Source organism: Protopterus annectens, chromosome 16.part0, assembly GCF_019279795.1.
Source record: "Protopterus annectens isolate FY-2018-M chromosome 16.part0, PAN1.0, whole genome shotgun sequence".
Taxonomy (NCBI): Eukaryota; Metazoa; Chordata; order Ceratodontiformes; family Protopteridae; genus Protopterus; species Protopterus annectens.
The window spans coordinates 306,692,373-306,712,430 of NC_056750.1; the positions used below are offsets into that span (position 1 = coordinate 306,692,373).

The 20,058-nt window shown below is 37.1% G+C and overlaps 1 protein-coding gene across 2 annotated transcripts in view; it reads right to left on the reverse strand.

Moving 5' to 3' along the window:
- The window catches only part of LOC122790386, a 239,908-nt gene that overhangs the window by 98,101 nt on the left and 121,749 nt on the right, over positions 1-20,058 (reverse strand). Inside the window, exons 7-9 of one of the 2 annotated variants that reach the window (XM_044057900.1) lie at positions 10,178-10,424; positions 3,404-3,473; positions 1,191-1,291 (exon numbers count right to left, since the gene is read on the reverse strand). In XM_044057900.1, coding sequence (XP_043913835.1) covers positions 1,191-1,291; positions 3,404-3,473; positions 10,178-10,424 — 418 coding nt within the window. Of the gene's footprint in view, positions 1-1,190; positions 1,292-3,403; positions 3,480-10,177; positions 10,425-20,058 lie in introns of both variants that reach the window. The other variant, XM_044057899.1, reaches the window with a different exon arrangement.

Genomic DNA, 20,058 nt, shown 5'->3' on the forward strand with positions numbered 1-20,058 from the left:
TGCAGGTCCTCCCTGTGGTCGAGTGAGTTTTAAAAAGACATGCAGGTAGGTCTGTGTGTTTGTGTGTGTGCATGTGCCCTCTGTGAAAGCTGGGAACTATACACTGTAAAAACTCCATTGCCAATCAATCTGTGGACTGGTTATCCTCTGTGGTGACTCCTATCTGAGAAAAGCCAAAAGACATTGCTTTGATACTCCAGAAGGAGCAATATGTAGAAGTGCAAATTCCCAAGAAAGAGTGGATTTCTCATATCCCATTTTCTCTAGCCTGACTTTTAGGGAACACCATAGTTTATAGGAACATTTACAGCACCAAAAATGGGTAGTAAATCAGCTTTTTGGTATTTATAATAAGAACAGTTTGGGGAAGATGCAGGGTAGTAATTATTAAGTATATCAGGAATTAAATATGCATTGTTTACAATCAGAAGTTGCATGTAGAGAAGCTTTTTTAAAAGAAATTAACTTTAGTGATAATTGAATAGATTGAAGTTTTGACTATGTGTGATTGTTGGGTTGTGTTTATTCCAATACTTATAAAGAATAGAGTTTTGCGAAAACAGACTTTATTCAGGCGTATGATATCAAAAGATACAAAGCAAGACTTATCAAAGACTAAAGGAATTCTTCATATCACACTGGAATAATCTGCTTATATATATATATTAATGAAAAATTTTATGGAAGGTCTGGATAATTATTAAATAAAAGATGCTAAATTTAAGGTCTAATACACAAGTCCAAACTATGGCATTATGGCCAAAGAACATAACTTCCTTCTATGCGTCATCTAAAAGTAGTGATACATGTTTCAAAACAAAATCCTGTATTCTGTTAGGATAATGGCTTACATAAGTAAATACATTAAATGCTTTCCTGGAGTATTTCAGTCTGTAAAAGTGTGCTTCATTTCTCCCCTATCACTTACTTATCTCATACCTGAAATTACTAATCTATAAGGATATCAAATGGGAATAATTTTTTTTTTTTTTTTTAGAAAAACTTGCACAGGTATGTTTGAAATGAGTCACAAAACCCTTAAAATATACTGGAAATATTGCTGTTGTTGAATACCCCATCAATTCCTCCTACATTGTAAAAAACTTCAGGTCATAATAATACACTCTTCAAATGTGTCAGGGGTGTCAGAGACTGATTTGTAGCATACAAGTCAGTTTTGGTTTTCTTACCTTTCACTAGGAGGTGGCGGTGTTGGGCTGTACATTATATAGGATTTTGCTCTGCCTTTCCTCAAAAATGTCTGAACTCTGTGCACTGGAGACACATGAGCCTATAAACAACAAAGGAAATAAATTCATCATTACACCAGGAAAACAAGTTGTGTTGTGATTGCATGGATTTAACAGATGCTCTATGACCATTACTTCTTATGAACATTCAGGCCTTGACGGTACCTTCTCTGATGCTGCACCTGCTTTCCCCAGGCCGGATAAGCCAGTCAAGCCTGAAGTAAATTTGTGGTAAATAATCCTCTCGTCTAGGTTACAAAAACAGCAAGTCATACTGCTATATATAAATAAGAAGTTTAACCAAAAGGGTTGCAAAATGCCAGGTTATGAGTATGTCCTTCTACCGTTTCATTTATCTTTTTATGAAGATTTATTTTCCTGTTTCTAGTATCGATAGAGATATTAGACTTGTGGAGATACAGTAGGTCCAAAATAATCAGGTTTCTTATGGTGCAGTTAAGTGAAATAGAGCTCTCCCCTTAAAAGTCTACAAGACACTGAATAAAGTGACAGAGCTTCCAGCCTCTCTTGGTAGTTTGGGGACACTAGGCCTGCGATCTTCTTGGGTGGGACCATTTGGGCTCTTTCTGATTATCTGAGATGTTTAGCAAAGCTACATCCCAAAGGGGGAGTTGTACTCAGTAATTGGTCTGATCACTAATGACTATCAGAGAGTGATGACCATTAGAGCTTGACCATATTTCTTTGGCAATTCGCTGTGCTGAATAAAAGGATTTCCTGACAACCATTGTCACTTGATAGTCAAAGAAAGGAGTTACCAACCCCAAGTTTCTAGGTGCCAGACTATATTTTTTGTTCTATAGTGGTGTTTTGTCTATATAAATATGATGAGGAGAGATTATCTTTGATTAGTGAAGATTATATCATATAGCAATATAATGTGTGTGCAGTACTGAAATTTGATACAAAATGGTATGTATCAAGTGAATAAAACAGTGGTATGCCATTATATGACTACAACGATACTAAAGTGCATAATTTTATGATAAATAAATGAAGTAGTCAACATGTATTTTCTGCTTTGTAAACTGAGAAGTATCCTTCTCTGAAGCTTAATAATGTTGTCCAAGCAAACCCAGAAATAAGATGCACTTAATTCCTGAAAATGAACAGAAGATGATGAACCTTAAGCAGGCTTGACCTGCTGGTATAATCAGCCATCACCACTGAAGTGTTTTCCAAAGCAAGCACCAATAATATAATGCAGTGATGCCATGTTATTGCTAATCAAAGAGTACTGTGACTTCTGATTTTGAGTCTATAGGCAATCACCCCTTCTGAACAAATTGTAAGGTGAGAGTGCAAATGTTGTAGGTAGTTGTAGTAACCCTCTCCAATAGGGGCACTGACACAACTGGTGACAAACAGCTTTAAGACAAATACAATATGTTCCTCTTCCAGTGACATAAGATCTGAAATACAATTCTTTCTTAAATGGATTTGATTCTACACCTTTTTAATGGACAGCATACCTATATTTAGACCTCCTGTTTACAGGTAAGTACTAGGCAATCACTTTGCACATTATTACATGCCTAGCCAATAACCAGACAGTGACCAAGGGTGGGAATCAGACTCTGTACTTTGTGTTTTAACCGTGGTGACAATCCTGCTGCATAGTTATTTGTATTATCTTTGAATAAAACATTTATTTTCTCTTGTTTCTTACTTACCCTACAGAGATGATAAACAGTATTGTGGAAGTTTAGTTTGCCAGTAAAATTTAAAGGTTGTCCAGCTCTTGCTGTTAGATTATATGTATGATACCACATGACTTTGCTTGTAGTTATAGTAAATATGGAGACTTATGAAGCATCATTTCTAGGATTCAGTTATTTTCCTTTTCTCTGTATCACTGCTTAAGCAGTAGTTTGAATAGGTGTGTAGAAAGAGTAATGACATTTCCACAGCCATTGCTATACCAGCCAGAACGTTCTTATTATTATTTTAATTTTGAGAGTAACAGTCTAGAAGAACAAGCTGTGCTGGAGAATGCTGCAGATAATTATTCATTGATGTAGCCCTAAAAAATGTACATTACCTCACTATATCACCTTCTGCCACATTTCCACTGTTCACTGCAACATACAAGTTTGAGTCTAGTTTCTCACACATAAAATAAAAATTCTTACTGTAGCTGTGGAAGACGAACTTGTACAGCTGCTGTCTGGAGAATCTTTATTGCTGTTTTTGACTGGTGCACTGTGGCTTGGAAAAAGAAACATTTTATGTACATATTTGATTTTACTAATTCTTTATTTTTGTTTCTACCATTTCATTTCACTTTAGCTTATATACAAATTCAGCTAAAGACAATATCTGAAGCATGGCAGCTGCATATCTTTAATATAATTTTAGTTTCCATTAGATAGTTTATAATACCCCAAAAGTCAGCTAAAGACAATATTTGAAGCATGGAAGCTGCATATACTTAATATAATTTCAGTTTCCATTAGATAGTTTCTAATACCCCACTCATTTCTTGTACAACACGAATCTTTGTTAGGGAGAAAACTCCCAATCAAACTTCATAGCTCATCATTTTCCTCATTTACTAATGTAATCATGAACTTTGAACTTTTCAAGAGATACCGTCAAGATAAGTAGCAGATATTTATTTATTTATTTTATTTTACATTTGTTGACCAGGATGGTCTAACTGAATGCATATCCATTTTCAGTAGAGTCCCAGGGAGACAAGCTCCAAGATGTTACATCAGTACAACTATTCAGGTAAAGGCTATTATACAGAAACAAACTTAGGTTTCAACAGTTCAAAAATTTACACAGTTTAAACATAAATTTAGGTAACAAGTTATGGTACAGATACATACTTAAAGTTTCAGCAATTGTGAAAAAAAAAACTTGCACAGATTGTACAGAATTTGTTGGAAGCAACTAGAGGAGGTATTTTATACACTATTTACAAAAGACTATACAAGTTAAATTAGCTGTAAAGGGTAAGATATGTCTTTGTAAAGGATAAGTAATAGGTGGATACTGACAAAAGTCAGAGCAGATATAAGGTCTGTAGCAAGAGAGAAAAGGGAGCCAGATAGGATTAGTCTGGATTTGTACAGGGACATAACCAATAGATTTTAAGGTAGAGTTTCAGATTATGCTTAAAAAATGTAAAAGAAGACAGTGATGTAAGTTCATAAGGGAGTTGGTTCCAGTTTTTTCCCACTGCATTAGAGAACAAGGCATCTCCTGCCATGTTTTTAGATTTACATGTTGATACAAGTAGTTTATTAGATGATCTTAATGTTTTAAGGTTTTTATATTGGGTAATGAGGCTGGAAAGAATTGGGGTATTAGTGGGTTGGTAGAGGGTCTTATGGGCAATGGTGACTATATACATTACAATGTGTGTAGTTTTTGTGTATTTCAAATGATTTTTGTAATGCTTCTAAAATTATATAATCTTATTCAATAAAGCTGGCTTATAATAAAGAGTATGATCTATAATATGCAACATAATGTCAATCTGTTACTGTCATGGCGATATACTGTATTGATGGCTTCTGCTCTGTCTTCAACTGGTTGAAGTTTTGACCAACAAGAAACCTGGAAAAAATATGGAGAATTTTGCCTGTCACATGCCAGATACACTCTTATATACCAGCTTTACAGTAGCACCAACATAGTGAAAAGTGAAAACACCACAGACAGAGATATGGTTGCCAGCATAAAAATGGAAACCACACCAGCTGTAATATTTGATGGATGAAAGCAAACAGAGAGCACAAGTATACATTGAAGATTTGAATCTTCAACTGTTTAGATCTCATTGATTCAAAGGTAGGTTATAGTGTTTTGTTAAAAGCTCTCAAGGCAATACGGAGTCTCTGAACAGAATATTTTAATTAGAAATATGTTTGTTTCATGCCTTGCAATTCACTTACTCGTGCAATGGCATTATGTCACTTTGACACTCTCCATTTCCATGTAGCTAACCCACTGGATCTTCATATTCTAATGTGCAGAAATCTCCCTTCACTGAGCCATATACATGGAACAAGTATGGTCAGCAAATGATTAACTACATCACTTTGGCAAGACTGGCAGTGTAGACCTTGACTCTAGATGATTGCCACTGTTGTAGTAATACCCTGACACCATGCCCAAAAATGGGAAAAAGGGGTGATGGATGGATGGATGGATGGATGGATGGATGGATGGATGGATGGATGGATGGATGGATGGATGGATGGGTAGATGGATGGATGGATGGATGGATGGATGGATGGATGGATGGATGGATGGACTGGCAAGATAAGAGCAAGTTTTGCCTCTCGCACTTCATGTTGCCATTTCCATAGTAGACTTTTCTGAACTTCTTGTCTTGCATGCAAATTAGTTTATTTTCTCCAAGTGTTTTGTGTTTCTAATATCATGATGGGAATGGACTCCGTCATTAAGTCAAGGTATGACCTGATTTCATGAAATTGGTATTGTCTCAATCTTTCTCACATCTGTGTTTCTTCACATCTCAGTATCTTAGGCATATAAATCATGTGATGATGTGGTAAATCATAAATAAAATGGATATTGCCTTCAAAAAAATTATTTTTGTCCCTTAAGAGCACATTCATAACATAATGTTCTATTTTACTATTGTACTTTGCTAAGTACAATAGTAAAATAGAACAAACAGTAAAAACAGTCCAAAAAAAAATTCTGGGCAGGCTTAAATAGGTTACTACACCCTGGAAAAACCACTACCCCACCTCCGACAACAGGCATAACAAAAGAAAATATAGCTGAATCATTTAACTCATTCTTTACTGAGACTGTACTTGCCCTTGCCCAAAACCAAACCTATTCAAATACAACAAGTGCCCCTCCCAAACCTAACAACTGCCCACATTTAAGCTACAACCCACTTCAACCTCTTATATAAGAAAACTACTATCCCAACTAAAACCAACTACACTAGGAGCTGATTCCCTCCCCAATGAATTCCTAAAACTAGCAGCTAACGAAATAGCAAAACCAGTCTCAATCCTAATAAACAGATCCATCTCAGAAGGTTCAGTACCATTGATCTGGAAAACTGCCTATATCATACCCCTACACAAAGGAGGTAAATCCTATGACATATCAAACTACAGACCAATAGCAATATTATCCCCACTTGCTAAAATACTAGAAAAATGTATTCACCATCAATTAATGACACATCTTATTGATCAAGAGCTCATATCTCATACACGGCATGGTTTTCGGCCAGGACATAGCACAGCCACAGCCCTGCTAGCATTCATAGATACCATTAACCACAACAGGAATAATGGTAAGCTTTCTTCAGCCCTCTTCCTAGACCTATCAAAGGCCAGGACATAGGACAACCACAGCCCTGCTAGCATTCATAGATACCATTAACCACAACAGGAATAATGGTAAGCTTTCTTCAGCCCTCTTCCTAGACCTATCAAAGGCCAGGACATAGCACAACCACCGCCCTGCTAGCATTCATAGATACCATTAACCACAACAGGAATAATGGTAAGCTTTCTTCAGCCCTCTTCCTAGACCTATCAAAGGCCAGGACATAGGACAACCACAGCCCTGCTAGCATTCATAGATACCATTAACCACAACAGGAATAATGGTAAGCTTTCTTCAGCCCTCTTCCTAGACCTATCAAAGGCCAGGACATAGGACAACCACAGCCCTGCTAGCATTCATAGATACCATTAACCACAACAGGAATAATGGTAAGCTTTCTTCAGCCCTCTTCCTAGACCTATCAAAGGCATTTGATATGGTTAACCATGAAAAACTAATCTCCCATCTTGTAAACCTAGGATTAGATAACTTATCAGTCTCCTGGTTTAAAAACTACCTCTACAATAGACAACAGGCAGTACTATGGAATAATAACTTGTCTCCACTCCTACCTGTAACACTCGGAGTACCTCAGGGATCTATACTAGGCCCCTAGCTGTTCTCAATCTTTACAAATAATCTTCACTCAGTCGCAAAAGGTTCAAGCCTTATTCAATATGCAGATGATTCAACTATAATATGTAACGCCCCCACTTTATAAGACCTCCACAAAAAGACACAGGATAACTTTCACTCAGTGGAAACATGGCTCACTGATAATGGCCTGCTACTCAACCCAAAAAAAAACAAGCTACTATTATTTCATCCCTCAACCACTACTTCCCCCACCTGCACCTTTACTATCCACTCTAATAATGGTACCCCCATATCACCTGAAACCCAAACAAAACTACTAGGTATTACTATAGACAACAAGCTCAAATTTGATGCACACATCAATCTGGCCATTAAAAATACTAACAAAAAGCTAGGTAGCCTCTACAAACATAAAGCATTCCTGACCCATAATGCTAGAACTACTATAGCATGCACACACCTTCTCACAACACTACTGTACGCCTCACCCATCCTGATTAACTTATCCAAAACAGAAATCAGCAAAATGACAACCTGCTACAATCAGATAGCCAAATTTGCTAACAACAGCTCCTACAGAACAGATCACTGCCTAAACCTAAAGCAATTGGGCTGGATGGAACTACCTAACTTACTTATTTATAATCAGCTGGTTACTGCTCACAAGATATTCCATCAACAAAATATATTACCCTCACTAACTAACATTGTCCAACTATACTCCTGTCCTAGGCAACTCCGCTCAACCGACAAATTACTGTTAACTGTTACTAGATCCAACAACCATGCCAGAGACTCCCTTTACTCTTCTTATGTGGCCAAAATCTGGAACTCCCTGCCTGCATCCTTATCCCTGATTATCTCACTACCTACATTTAAAAAAGCTATCTACAACTACCTCAGCAACAAATGGTTATGTCCCTGCTCAATTCCAGACTAATGCCAGATCCACAACATTACTATCATAACCATTGTCATAAACTAGAGTCCTATCTGTTACTTGCATATAAATGTACACCACATCAAAGGTTTGATAACATACACATAACAATATTTGTCTGAAAAACATAAAACTGTTTAATTACTATTGTTAAATGTATCTGTCTGTAGACTATACCTATTAGTATACGTTGCTTATACCTATAAGTGTCAATAACTAGATACCCTTATGGATCTAGATGAGATATATACCCAAGGGTGTCTTTATGTACTGTAAAAATTTGTCTCTTTGGAGCTTTGCTTGGTGTCCTTATGTACTGTAAAAAAATTGTCTCTTTGGAGCTTTTCTCCCCGGGTCTCCACTGAAAATGGACATGTATCCAGCTGGACTATCCAGGTTAACAAATGTAAAATAAATAAATAAGTCTTACTATATAATATTACTTTTTGTTTATTTTTACTAAGTAATATGGAGCTTTTCTCCCTGGGCCTCCACTGAAAATGGGCTCCTTGAGCCCAGTGGACCTTCCCGGTCATCAAACTGGAAATAAATAATAAAATAAATAAATCAATAAGGGCAAATCCAAGATGTGTCTATTTTGTAGAGAATAATGCTGCCCCTTTGATTACTCAAGGATTCAAAAGACCACAGCACATGTATTAAAGAGCCCAGAGTCTCACTGAAATTATTTTTTTTCAGGACTCACGGATATGATCACCAAGGAGAATAAAAAAGGAACACATCTGTAGTTGCTCAAATTTAAATTCTGTCATGAAAAAATGAACAAGCAATCATATAAAAACAAATACTTTGAAATCTACAAAATTAGCCTGTATTTATGTCAGAATGTATAGTGTATACATTAAATTAATGCAAGATACATGGATATACCCAAAAGATATGAGGTTGGCAGTATTTTTTAACACGTTTACATGAATTACAGCCTCCACACATGGACCTGCCTTAAGGAGTCTCCCCTAAACACAGCATAACAGTAAAGGTCACTGATCATGTGGAAGTTCTGGTCATTGCAGGTAACAGGCACATGTGCCGACACACCTTATGTGGCTAGTAAAAAGAGAAATGGGCAGCAAAAACTATAAACAAATTACTACTTCCAGAACTATGCACAAGCCTCGTTACAATTCAAGTATGCAATCATAGACTTTGAAATTCAAAAATAAAATCAGGAACCCCATATGGAAACTGATACAATGTCACATTACATCTGACGCTCACATTCCAAGTTACAATTACAGCTACATTCTATGTTACAGTCATATTCTGAGTTACAAGTCAAAATGGTTCTATAACCACTGTATAAATATGCTGAGACATGCTTTTGAAATGCCAGCTACATGGTTTGAACACATTTAGCACACATGACACAGACATTATTTTTCAGAGAACCTAATGAACCTCAGCCTTCATTTTTTAATTTCCTGCTTACTTTAGACATTTTCTACAAATCTACAGTCCTGCATGTCTAGTCTTCACTTGCTGATTTTTTTTCACATTATCCCTACAGACTACTCAGAAAATGATACATTATTTTTTTTTCTCCTTTTTCTGCCCTGGAACCCCACTGCCCAATGTGATAGTAGAGCAGGTGTGTTGCTTCTTTTCCAGAGAAAATGCTGTCTGTTACATCAATGCAGGATTTTTATCAGAGGTACATGATCCAGCTATTCTGTATACAATTTAGCTCTACTCTTCTCTAAAAATTTCCAGACAATGACTATAACTCTGTGCATGCCATTAGCCTTATGATGTAATGTTTTAGCATGCAAGAGATTTTTAATATAATAGATTTTAGCATTCTCGGGTTTTTGATTTTATTATTTTTATTGTGTAATGGGCAAAAATCTTGCAAAATAATATTCACACAAAGTTAATTATCTTGAAAAACTTGCTCCAAAAATATCAGCATTATAACAAAACAACCACAAATCCAAGAAACATGTTTCACTTACTTAGCTCGTCTGTCTTTTATGTAAGGCTGCTAGCAAAGTTCTTTATAGTAAGAAGGAAGCCTCACCTTAAAAGCTTATCTCCTGAAATCTCCTTTTCCTGGCATTCTAGGTGTACATTCTTCAGCTGCATGGTCATATGTGGAGCAGATTTCCTTCTTGGTATTTCAGACTGTGCTTGGTGGTATCCATCACATAAATCACCTCCTTGTGGTAGCTGGTCAGGAATGAGACTTGTTTGGACTTTCATCACTCTAGTTTTCAATGTTTTCTTAACTTTACTACATAGCAGACCAAAGTCTGAACCATCTTTTGCTAGACATTTGGACAAATAATGAATCAAAGCCTTAGTTACAATGGAAAATGTATTTATTTTTTACATATACTTTCAAAGAGAACTGATAGAAATTATAAGCAATTCTTTAAAGTGTAGCCACTTCCACTGATATATGCATAAATATTTGACGTTAAGTGATTATGCGGTGAATGAAGATATTTGGGGATAAGTGAATAAATGTCAGAGTTAAAAGGAAAGTGAGTTACAGAAGATAGAGTGAAAGAATGAAAGTGACAGTGTATAAAGGAAGTATTGAGTGAATAAATGAGTGAATGAATGAAAGAGTTAAGAGAGTGATGCATGAAGCAAAAGCATTAAGTAAAAAATGAGTTAAAAGTGGGTTAATAACCAAAAGAATCAAGAGTAGGAAATGTGAGTGAGGAACTGAGAAGAAATATGTGAGGAGAAAGTGAGTGAACATATGAGTAAGGAATAAGCAATGAGTAATCTGGAAGTATTAGAAAGCCTTTTTCTTTAATGTGGTTGCTTCCCATACTGCTGATGGCACATTTTGAATTCTTTATTTGCCCCTCTTATGTTAACATTCCTGCCCATTCTGTTGTCAGCAACAGTGTAGAAATACTGATGTCAACTGGAGACATTATCAGAAAACGGAAGTTACAGTCTGAGAAACACTCGATTACTGTGGCCCTGCCCACCTCTGCAAAGAATGTGAAGTTACAGTCTGAGAAACACTCGATTACTGTGGCCCTGCCCGCCTCTGCAAAGAATGTGAAGTTACAGTCTGAGAAACACTCGATTACTGTGGCCCTGCCCACCTCTGCAAAGAATGTGAAGTTACAGTCTGAGAAACACTCGATTACTGTGGCCCTGCCCACCTCTGCAAAGAATGTGAAGTTACAGTCTGAGAAACACTCGATTACTGTGGCCATGCCCACCTCTGCAAAGAATGTGCAGTTACAGTCTGAGAAACACTCGATTACTGTGGCCCTGCCCACCTCTGCAAAGAATGTGAAGTTACAGTCTGAGAAACACTCGATTACTGTGGCCCTGCCCACCTCTGCAAAGAATGTGAAGTTACAGTCTGAGAAACACTCGATTATTGTGGCCCTGCCCACCTCTGCAAAGAATGTAAAGTTACAGTCTGAGAAACACTCGATTACTGTGGCCCTGCCCACCTCTGCAAAGAATGTGAAGTTACAGTCTGAGAAACACTCGATTACTGTGGCCCTGCCCACCTCTGCAAAGAATGTGAAGTTACAGTCTGAGAAACACTCGATTACTGTGGCCATGCCCACCTCTGCAAAGAATGTGAAGTTACAGTCTGAGAAACACTCGATTACTGTGGCCATGCCCACCTCTGCAAAGAATGTGCAAGAAGCTATTGGTGGGATTAGGTCTATTTCTATATTTGAGGTCACTGCAGTGATTGAATGGTTTTGCTGGGACATTTCTGCTGGAATAAGTGAGATCTGGTCAGGAATGTTAGGATTCAGGGCACTTGGGCATCATGGTCAGTGCACATTCTAGCAAACTAGGATGGTGATCTTCATTTTCAAAAACAGGATCAAAAGGGTGTCTTCAGTTACACAAGGATGAAAGCCTTCATGTCCTCTAGGACAGCCCATGTTATTATGCTGGAAAAGTTGTTGTTTGTCTTTTCCCAGTTAGGGGTCGCCACAGCGGAACGCCGGTCTGCTAATGATTGGCAGTAGATTTTTATGGTGCCGAGTTGCCAGCCCGACACCCAACCTTCAGTGAAGGCACTCCCATTTGCGCATGCCTTTTGGAGGCCACTCGACCGCGGGGAGGACATGCAGACTCCACACAGAAGGCACTCTGGCCGAGAATCAAACAGGAAAACCTCTTGCTGTGAGGCAACAATGCTACCACTGTACCACTATGGCTTTATTATGCTGGAAAAGTAACTTCATTTAATAGTTGAGCTGCTGGTTCAGAAAGAGTAATATGAATTCTGTTCTGGCTGCGTATCAGTTTTTACTCCTTGCAAAGGCATTGGACATGGTCACAGGAGTTTATTTTAGCACTGACTTCAAGTTACAGGTGAATACTAGGTTAACTGCTCTGAAGAGTCATTTTAAGCTTAGCCAATAATCTAAGGTCAGAATCAAACCCTGGACCTTGTGTATATGATGTGAAGACCTTTACCATTATGCCAAACCTACAAGTGCTTGTAGACCTACTGTAGAAAAGACAAGAAGGTGTAGTGCAGAATGTGTAGAAGTGGGTGCTACATCAATACTGAGGTCCCAGAACTGATGCTGTGCCACATTTTGGTATCTGTATTTGACATTCTCAAACTTAGTACAAATGCAAAGTAGTTGTACAACTCCAACAAGATTGTGTCTTGTCTTCATTCATGGACAAAATATCAAGGCACAGCCAAGTTTTACAGAGTATCCAGTCTGGGCAGAGGGGAAGGTTACATCTTTTTTTGTTTCCATATGATAATTTCTTCTTAGAATCAAGTGACTCGGATCTCTATTACCAAGTAGAGTGTTTCACTGGTTTGTGTGAAGAGAAAAAAATAAAAATTAGCACCTCCAGATCAGATTTCCTGGCTCCCTCCTGTGTACTATTCTATGTTGGTGAGTGGTAAGCAGCCATGTTCAGTGCAGAAGTTTAAGATTCTTAGGTACTTATGGGTAAGTGAAGGTAGAGGGATCAAGAGATTGACCAGTGGGTGAGTATAGTAGTGGTGGTGCTTGTGACGTGATGATGAGACTTGAATCATAGGATCAAACTCTCAATTTGCCATTTATCCAATGCCTCTATCTTTAACTATGGTTACAAGTTTTGGTTTGCAACTAGAAGGATGAGCTTTGTAGATGCAAATCACAGTGGTGAGATTCCTTTGCAATGTAGCAAAGTTGCCCTCTGTGATAGACTGAGAAACTGAGCAATCCAGGAGGATCTTGGATATAAACACCTGCTCTTTCACATTGAGAGGATTCAGCTGAGGTGGTTTGGACACCTTGTGAGGATGGTCTCAGGGTGCCAAGCACAGCTGGTGTTCCAAGTGTACTTGCTTGAGAATGCTTTGGGGTCCCATAGAATGAGCATGAGATTGTTGCTGGTGATATGGAGGTATGATATGCCCTGCTTAGGTTGCTACAACTGCAAACTTTGGCAGGAGGGAGGTTTAGAAAATGAATGGAAGGATGGGTGGATAGATGGATGGATGGATGGATGGATGGATGGATGGATGGATGGATGGATGGATGGATGGATGGATGGATGGATGGATGGATGGATGGATGGATGGATGGATGGATGGATGGTAAAGAAAGTCAATGAATAAATTTAGATTGTCAATAGACTGACCAAACTATAACTGAATAATGGATTAAACAGGTCAGTGATAAAGGAGAATGTGGTTAAATGATTAAAGTGAGGAATGGGTGAATCAGCAAATGGAATAAATGAGGGACAGCAAAAGTCAAGAGTTATATATAAGTTGTTCAATGGATAGGTTTTACCTCATAATACAATCATATATTCGGCATCTAAGATATATATATATATATATATATATATATATATATATATATATATATATATTTATATGGGGTCTACTTCTGTTTATCAAAATTACACTTTATCAAAGAACAGAAGTACAAAATCACTTCAACGAAAGTACATTTAAGCAAAAATGCACTTTCGCGAATTACACTTTACTGATGCACAAAACACATAAAACCCACTACAAACACATTTCTGCATGGGGGCAAGCCCCCCCCCCCACACACACACACACACACACACCTGCTACTTACTAACTTTGAGATCGCACTACAGTGGGGAAAAGGGTATATTCCCTTACCTCCACTGTACTGTGTTTCGGTAAAGTGTATGCACTTCGCTGAAGTGGGTTCATACTTCTGTTCTTTGATAAAGTGTAATTTCAACGAACAGAAGTAGACCCATATATATATATATATATATATATATATATATATACACACACACACATATACACACACACACACACACACACACACACACACACACACACACACACACACACACACACACGCACACACACACACAAAGTGGATATAAAAAGTGTACACACCCCTTTTAAAATGCCAGGTTTTTGTAATATAAAAAAATGAGACCACAAATAAATCATTTCAAAACTTTTCCCACCTTTAATGTGACATATAACCTGAACAATTCAATTGAAAAACAAACAAATCTGTTATGGGAAAAAATATAAAAATATGAAAACGTACAATAAGCTGCTTGCATAAGTGTGCACACCCTTAAACTAATACTTTGTTGAAGCACATTTTGATTTAATTATAGCATTCAATCTTCTTGGGTAGGAGTCTATCATCACGGCACATTTTTACATGTCAATAGTTGCCCACTCTTTCTTGCAAAAGAGCTCCAAATCTGTCAGATTTCGAGGGCATCTCTTGTGCACCACCTTCTTCAGGTCACCTCACAGATTTTCTATTGGATTTAGGTTTTGGCTGTGGCTGGGCTATTCCAATACTTTAATTTTCTTCTGGTGAAGCCATTCTTTTGTTGATTTGGATGTATGTTTGTGGTCATTGTCATGTTGAAAGGTGGACTTCCTCTTCATCTTCATCTTTGTAGCAGACACCTGAAGGTTTTGGGCCAAAAGTGACTGGTATTTGGAACTGTTCATAATTCCCTCCCTCTTGACTAAAGCACCAGTTTCAGCTGAAGAAAAGCAACCCCAAAGCATGATACTGCCACTACCATGTTTCACAGTGGGGATGGTTTTCTTTTGGTGATACGAAGTGTTGTTTTTGTGCCAGATGTTCTTTTGGAATTGTGGCCAAAAAGTTCAACCTTGGTCTCATCAGACCATAATACATTTTCCCACATGCTTTTGGGAGACTTGATGTATTGTTTTGCAAATTTTAGCTGGGCCTGGATGTTTTTCTATGTAAGAAAAGGCTTCCGTCTTGCAACCCTACCTCATAGTCCAGACTTATGGAGAATACGGGAGATTGTTGTCACGTGTAGTACACAACCAGTACTTGCCAGAAATTGCTGCAGCTCCTTTAGTGTTGGCAGCCTCCCTGACCAGTTTTCATCTTGTCTTTTCATCAATTTTGGAGGGATGGAGGGATGTCCAGTTCTTTCCAATGTCACTGTTGTCCCTTATTTTCTCCACTTTTTGATGACTGTCTTCACAGTGTTCCATGCTATATCCAATGTTGTGGAAATTTTTTTGTACCCTTCTCCTGACTGATACCTTTCAACAATAAGATCCCCTTTGATGCTTTGTAAGCTCTCTGCGAACCATGACTTTTGCTGTAGCAGGCTACTGAGTAAATGTCAGGAAAATCTTACTAGGACAGCTGAACTTTATTTGGGGTTAATCAGGGTCTCTTTGACTGATGGCAGGTGTGTACCCAAGAAGACCGTATTAGTTTAAGGGTGTGCACACTAATGCAACCTGCTTATTGTACATTTTTTATATTTTTCCCCTAACATATTTGTTTGTTTTTCAATTGAATTGTACAGGTTATAGGTCACATTAAAAGTAGGAAAAGTTTTGAAATGATTTATTGTGGTCTCATTTTTTTATATTACAAAAACCTGGCATTTTAACAGGGGTGTGTACACTTTTTATATCCACTGTGTGTGTGTGTGTGTGTGTGTGTGTGTGTGTGTGTGTGTGTGTGTGTGTGTGTGTGTGTGTGTGTGTGTGTGTGTGTGTAAAAGTAAAGTTTGAAAGACAGGAATGCATTAGGTCCTAGACTGTGGAAGAATAACATAATTTGAGAAGCAAATCTCTTCAGCAGGACAGATGGAAGATGTTAATCAGCAACAGTTATTGCTACAAAATGAAGGAAAGAATTGCTGGCGTATTATAGATAATATTTAGAAAACCAAAAGCAAACAACAGTAAGCAACACCAAAGTGAAGCACCAAACTTTAGCAACAACTGGTTCAGATCCAGGAGAATAGAAACATCACCAAATGCAGGAAATTCTATCCACAAATTATTTTATTTTCTCTCTTTTTCATCAAACATTGTTGCTTTGAATAAACAGATGAGCACTATTTTTGGCTGATCCCTGAATCCTCCTTTTGTAAGGTGAAGGGGGGACATGATGATTCTCAAAGGTAAGATTTGATGGTAGGGGTAAGATTCTCTCATTTATCTTACTATGTATTTTTCATAGAATGAAAACACCTCCAACTAAATATAGCTACACAAACTTTGTAGTCAAATACATTTTGTTGGGAATGTGAAGTCCTGACCAGCAAGAGGGTGTTGGTGATTTCTCCCCTACACAAATACTTTTTGTTTCACTGAAGGATTTTTGTGAAAATGACACTGTTATTTAATCTGAGTTTCTTAAACTGTAGGGCATCCAAGAAAATAGTCTTAAAAGCTAAATAGCATTGAGATGTAAAACTGGAGAGAGATACCAGACCTAGGAAAATATTTCTGAAAGGAAAATACTGTTGACATGCACAATCAGAAATTACTTTTATTTCTTATTTTATAACAGATCTCAGAACATCCTTAATTCATTCTGTGTAAATGTAGCCAGGATTATTTTCATTAAAAGGCATATACTATTTATATTACTACAGAGTGTCTGAGATCTGGAAGAAAATATTATATGTTAGTATATTTTTATTCCACCAGGGGCGTATCTTACCTACCCTCCTATTTGTTATTTTCTTTAGCAGGGTATCAAGGTACAACCAAGGTCTGGAGAATATCCAGTCTGGGGACATAGCCATTAAATATTTCTTGTTTACAGACAATGTTGTCTTCTTACCATCAAGCAGGTCTGCAACATGCAATATATTTGTTAACTGCTGCGTGTTACACAGAAGGAGCAAATATCAGCACCTTCAAATCAATCATTATGGTTCGGTCCCAGAAATGAGTGCACCTCTCTCACTCTGTCTGCAGGGAGGTTGAAGAAGACCTTGTTGGTGTCTTGTTAAGGTATAGGGCTTCAGGACACTACTATGAATATGGATGCAGAAGCATCAAAGGTGTCCTATTGGGCATGCCTATGTACTGTTACTATTATGCAAGAAGCTCAGGATTTCTGGGTAGAAGATATTCAAAAAGATTAAGAGAGAAATTAAAGGAAAAAAGAATACTTGGACAAGAAAAACTGTCAAAAGCTTCAAATGCAAATTTGTGCTCATTAATACAACAGAGTCATGAAAAACATTATATAGACCAAGAAACTTTGAGCTGTTTAGAAAAAGAAGCAACGGAGGAACTGCAAAATATAAAGAACAAAACCTAGAGATTTGTAAATGGTATGAAACAGAAACATGAACATGGGAAAGAAAGATCTGATATGATCCAATATTTATGAGAAGGTGAAAGCCAAACTAATCAATACAAAAAGCATCTCCAAAGATATTTGAAGGGAAATACATGAAAAAACACCTAGATATGGAACATTTCACAACACAAAAAAATAAGATCACAAAGGGGGAACATAAAACAGCAGAAGATTAGTAATCAGAAGTTTAACAAATACAAGCTGAAGTTATGGAATACCTGCAAAGTGAAGGATTTAGTGTAGAAAGTCTAACACGGGTTATGTCACAGCATGATGGTTCAATGGGTTTCTAAAGTAAGGAGAAACAGATGGAGCAGGAGACTTAATATGATATAACATTTCTACAAAGGAGAAAGCAAAACTATTCAATACAAAAAGCAGCACCAAAGATATTTGAAAAGAAATACAGACAAAGACATCCAGATATGAAAAAAATTACAATATAAAAAATAAGAAAGCAAAGGGGAAATAGAAAAGAGGATTAGTAGTGGAGAAGTTAAAGAAATAGAAACTGAAGTTATGGATTACCTGTGAATTGAATGATATAGTGTAGAAAATCCAACTCTGATAAAGTCATAGCATGATGGAAGAATGAATCCCCAAATTAAGGAGTAACAGGTGGAATGGGAAGCATCTGATCACATACCACATGAAGATACTCTGGAGTCTTCAGTTGGAAGCTAGTAGAAAAGTTCAGTTGGAGCTGCCCAGCAAGGGGAGGAGCAGGAAATGGTGGCAACTCTGACGATGATGCAGGATGCAGCTGAAGAGAATTTGACACAGGAAGATATTTTGGAACTTTCTGTAGAATGTCCACAGGAAATGGAGACTAAGGAATGGGCCCTCAGTCTAGAAGAAAAATATCTAAGGGAAGAGTTACTTTTTTAAATAGAGATAGATAGACATATTAAGATCAATGAAAGAAATAGAAATTAACACAGTTATCAAGACTAAAAAAAGAAATTCATGTGATATAACAAAAGTAAATAGGATATATTACTGTGCAGTTAAATTAATAATAGATAAAGTCGTATCACAAAAATACGGGGCAATAAAGGAAAGGAGGGGGAGAAATTAAATGTCATCATGGAAGTATTGAATAGAGAAAACTATAAAGCAATTAAGAGAAGAAGTACCAATGTTAGAAGAGTATAGAAGAGGGAGCAGGTCAACAAAAATATTTAGAAAGGTAGACTTGATAAAAGCAATGTGCAGTATTACAACAGACCATTACTTGTTGTAGACTATTACAAATAGTAAACTAAAGATATCAGGCAGAAAAAAATAGAAGATATACAGATAAATATAAAAGATACATATAAAACTAAGCAAATCTTTCATGACCCAAAAAAGTTTTACATAGAATTGGGAAACAAAGCAAAAGGAATAGAAATACCACCAACAAAAAGAACGAATAGACATACTTTGGAGAAATATCTAAGACGATTTGCTGAGCATAATAAAGATGATGAACGGATAGAAATGAAAGAAACAGTAACAAGTCCAAATGTACAGAATATGAAATGGGATGAAGTAACTGCTAGAGAAACCGAAACAAAATTAAGAAAAGCGCCTAAATGGAAAACCCCAGGCCCAGATGCAGCACCTATCTTTTGGCTAAAAGAATTAACATTTTTAAATAAAGATTTAGCCCTGAGTAAGAACTATTTTTATGCAACCCCACAAGTAGACACCAGCCTGGTTAATAAGAGGAAAAATAATACATCTCCTTAAGAGTGAACCTGCAAACTATCCTAAAAACTCTAGACCGATAACTTGCCTTCCAACAATGTATAAACTATATACTGGAATTGATGCTGACAGAGTTTATAGTCATTTAGAAGAAAATGCAATCATGGCAATAGAATAAAAGGGTAAAAAAATAAAGTCATATGGAACAAAGGATCATTTGTTGTTAAATAACATCATAACGGAGAATTGTAAAAAGGGGAAGAATCTAAGTAGGGCATGGAGAGATTAAAAACAAAATTTGACCACCTCTCACTTTCATGGATAAAGAAATGTTTACAGATGTATAAAACACACTCTACATTAATCAATTACATTACAGTGACCATAAAACGGTGGCAAACCATTTTGCAGCTAAGTCATGATAAAGGACAATTTATTATCCCAGGGATAAAAATTCAGCGTGGGATATTCCAAGCTGACTGTTTGTCTCCCCTGCTCTTTTTCTTGCCTTTAACCCATTAAGCTGTCTACTTAACAGATTAGGTCATGGTAACAATTTGTTTCCCAGACAACAACACAGTGTAAAGACTTCTTGTCTTCCCTTTGTGGATGATTTAAAACTATTTAGTTC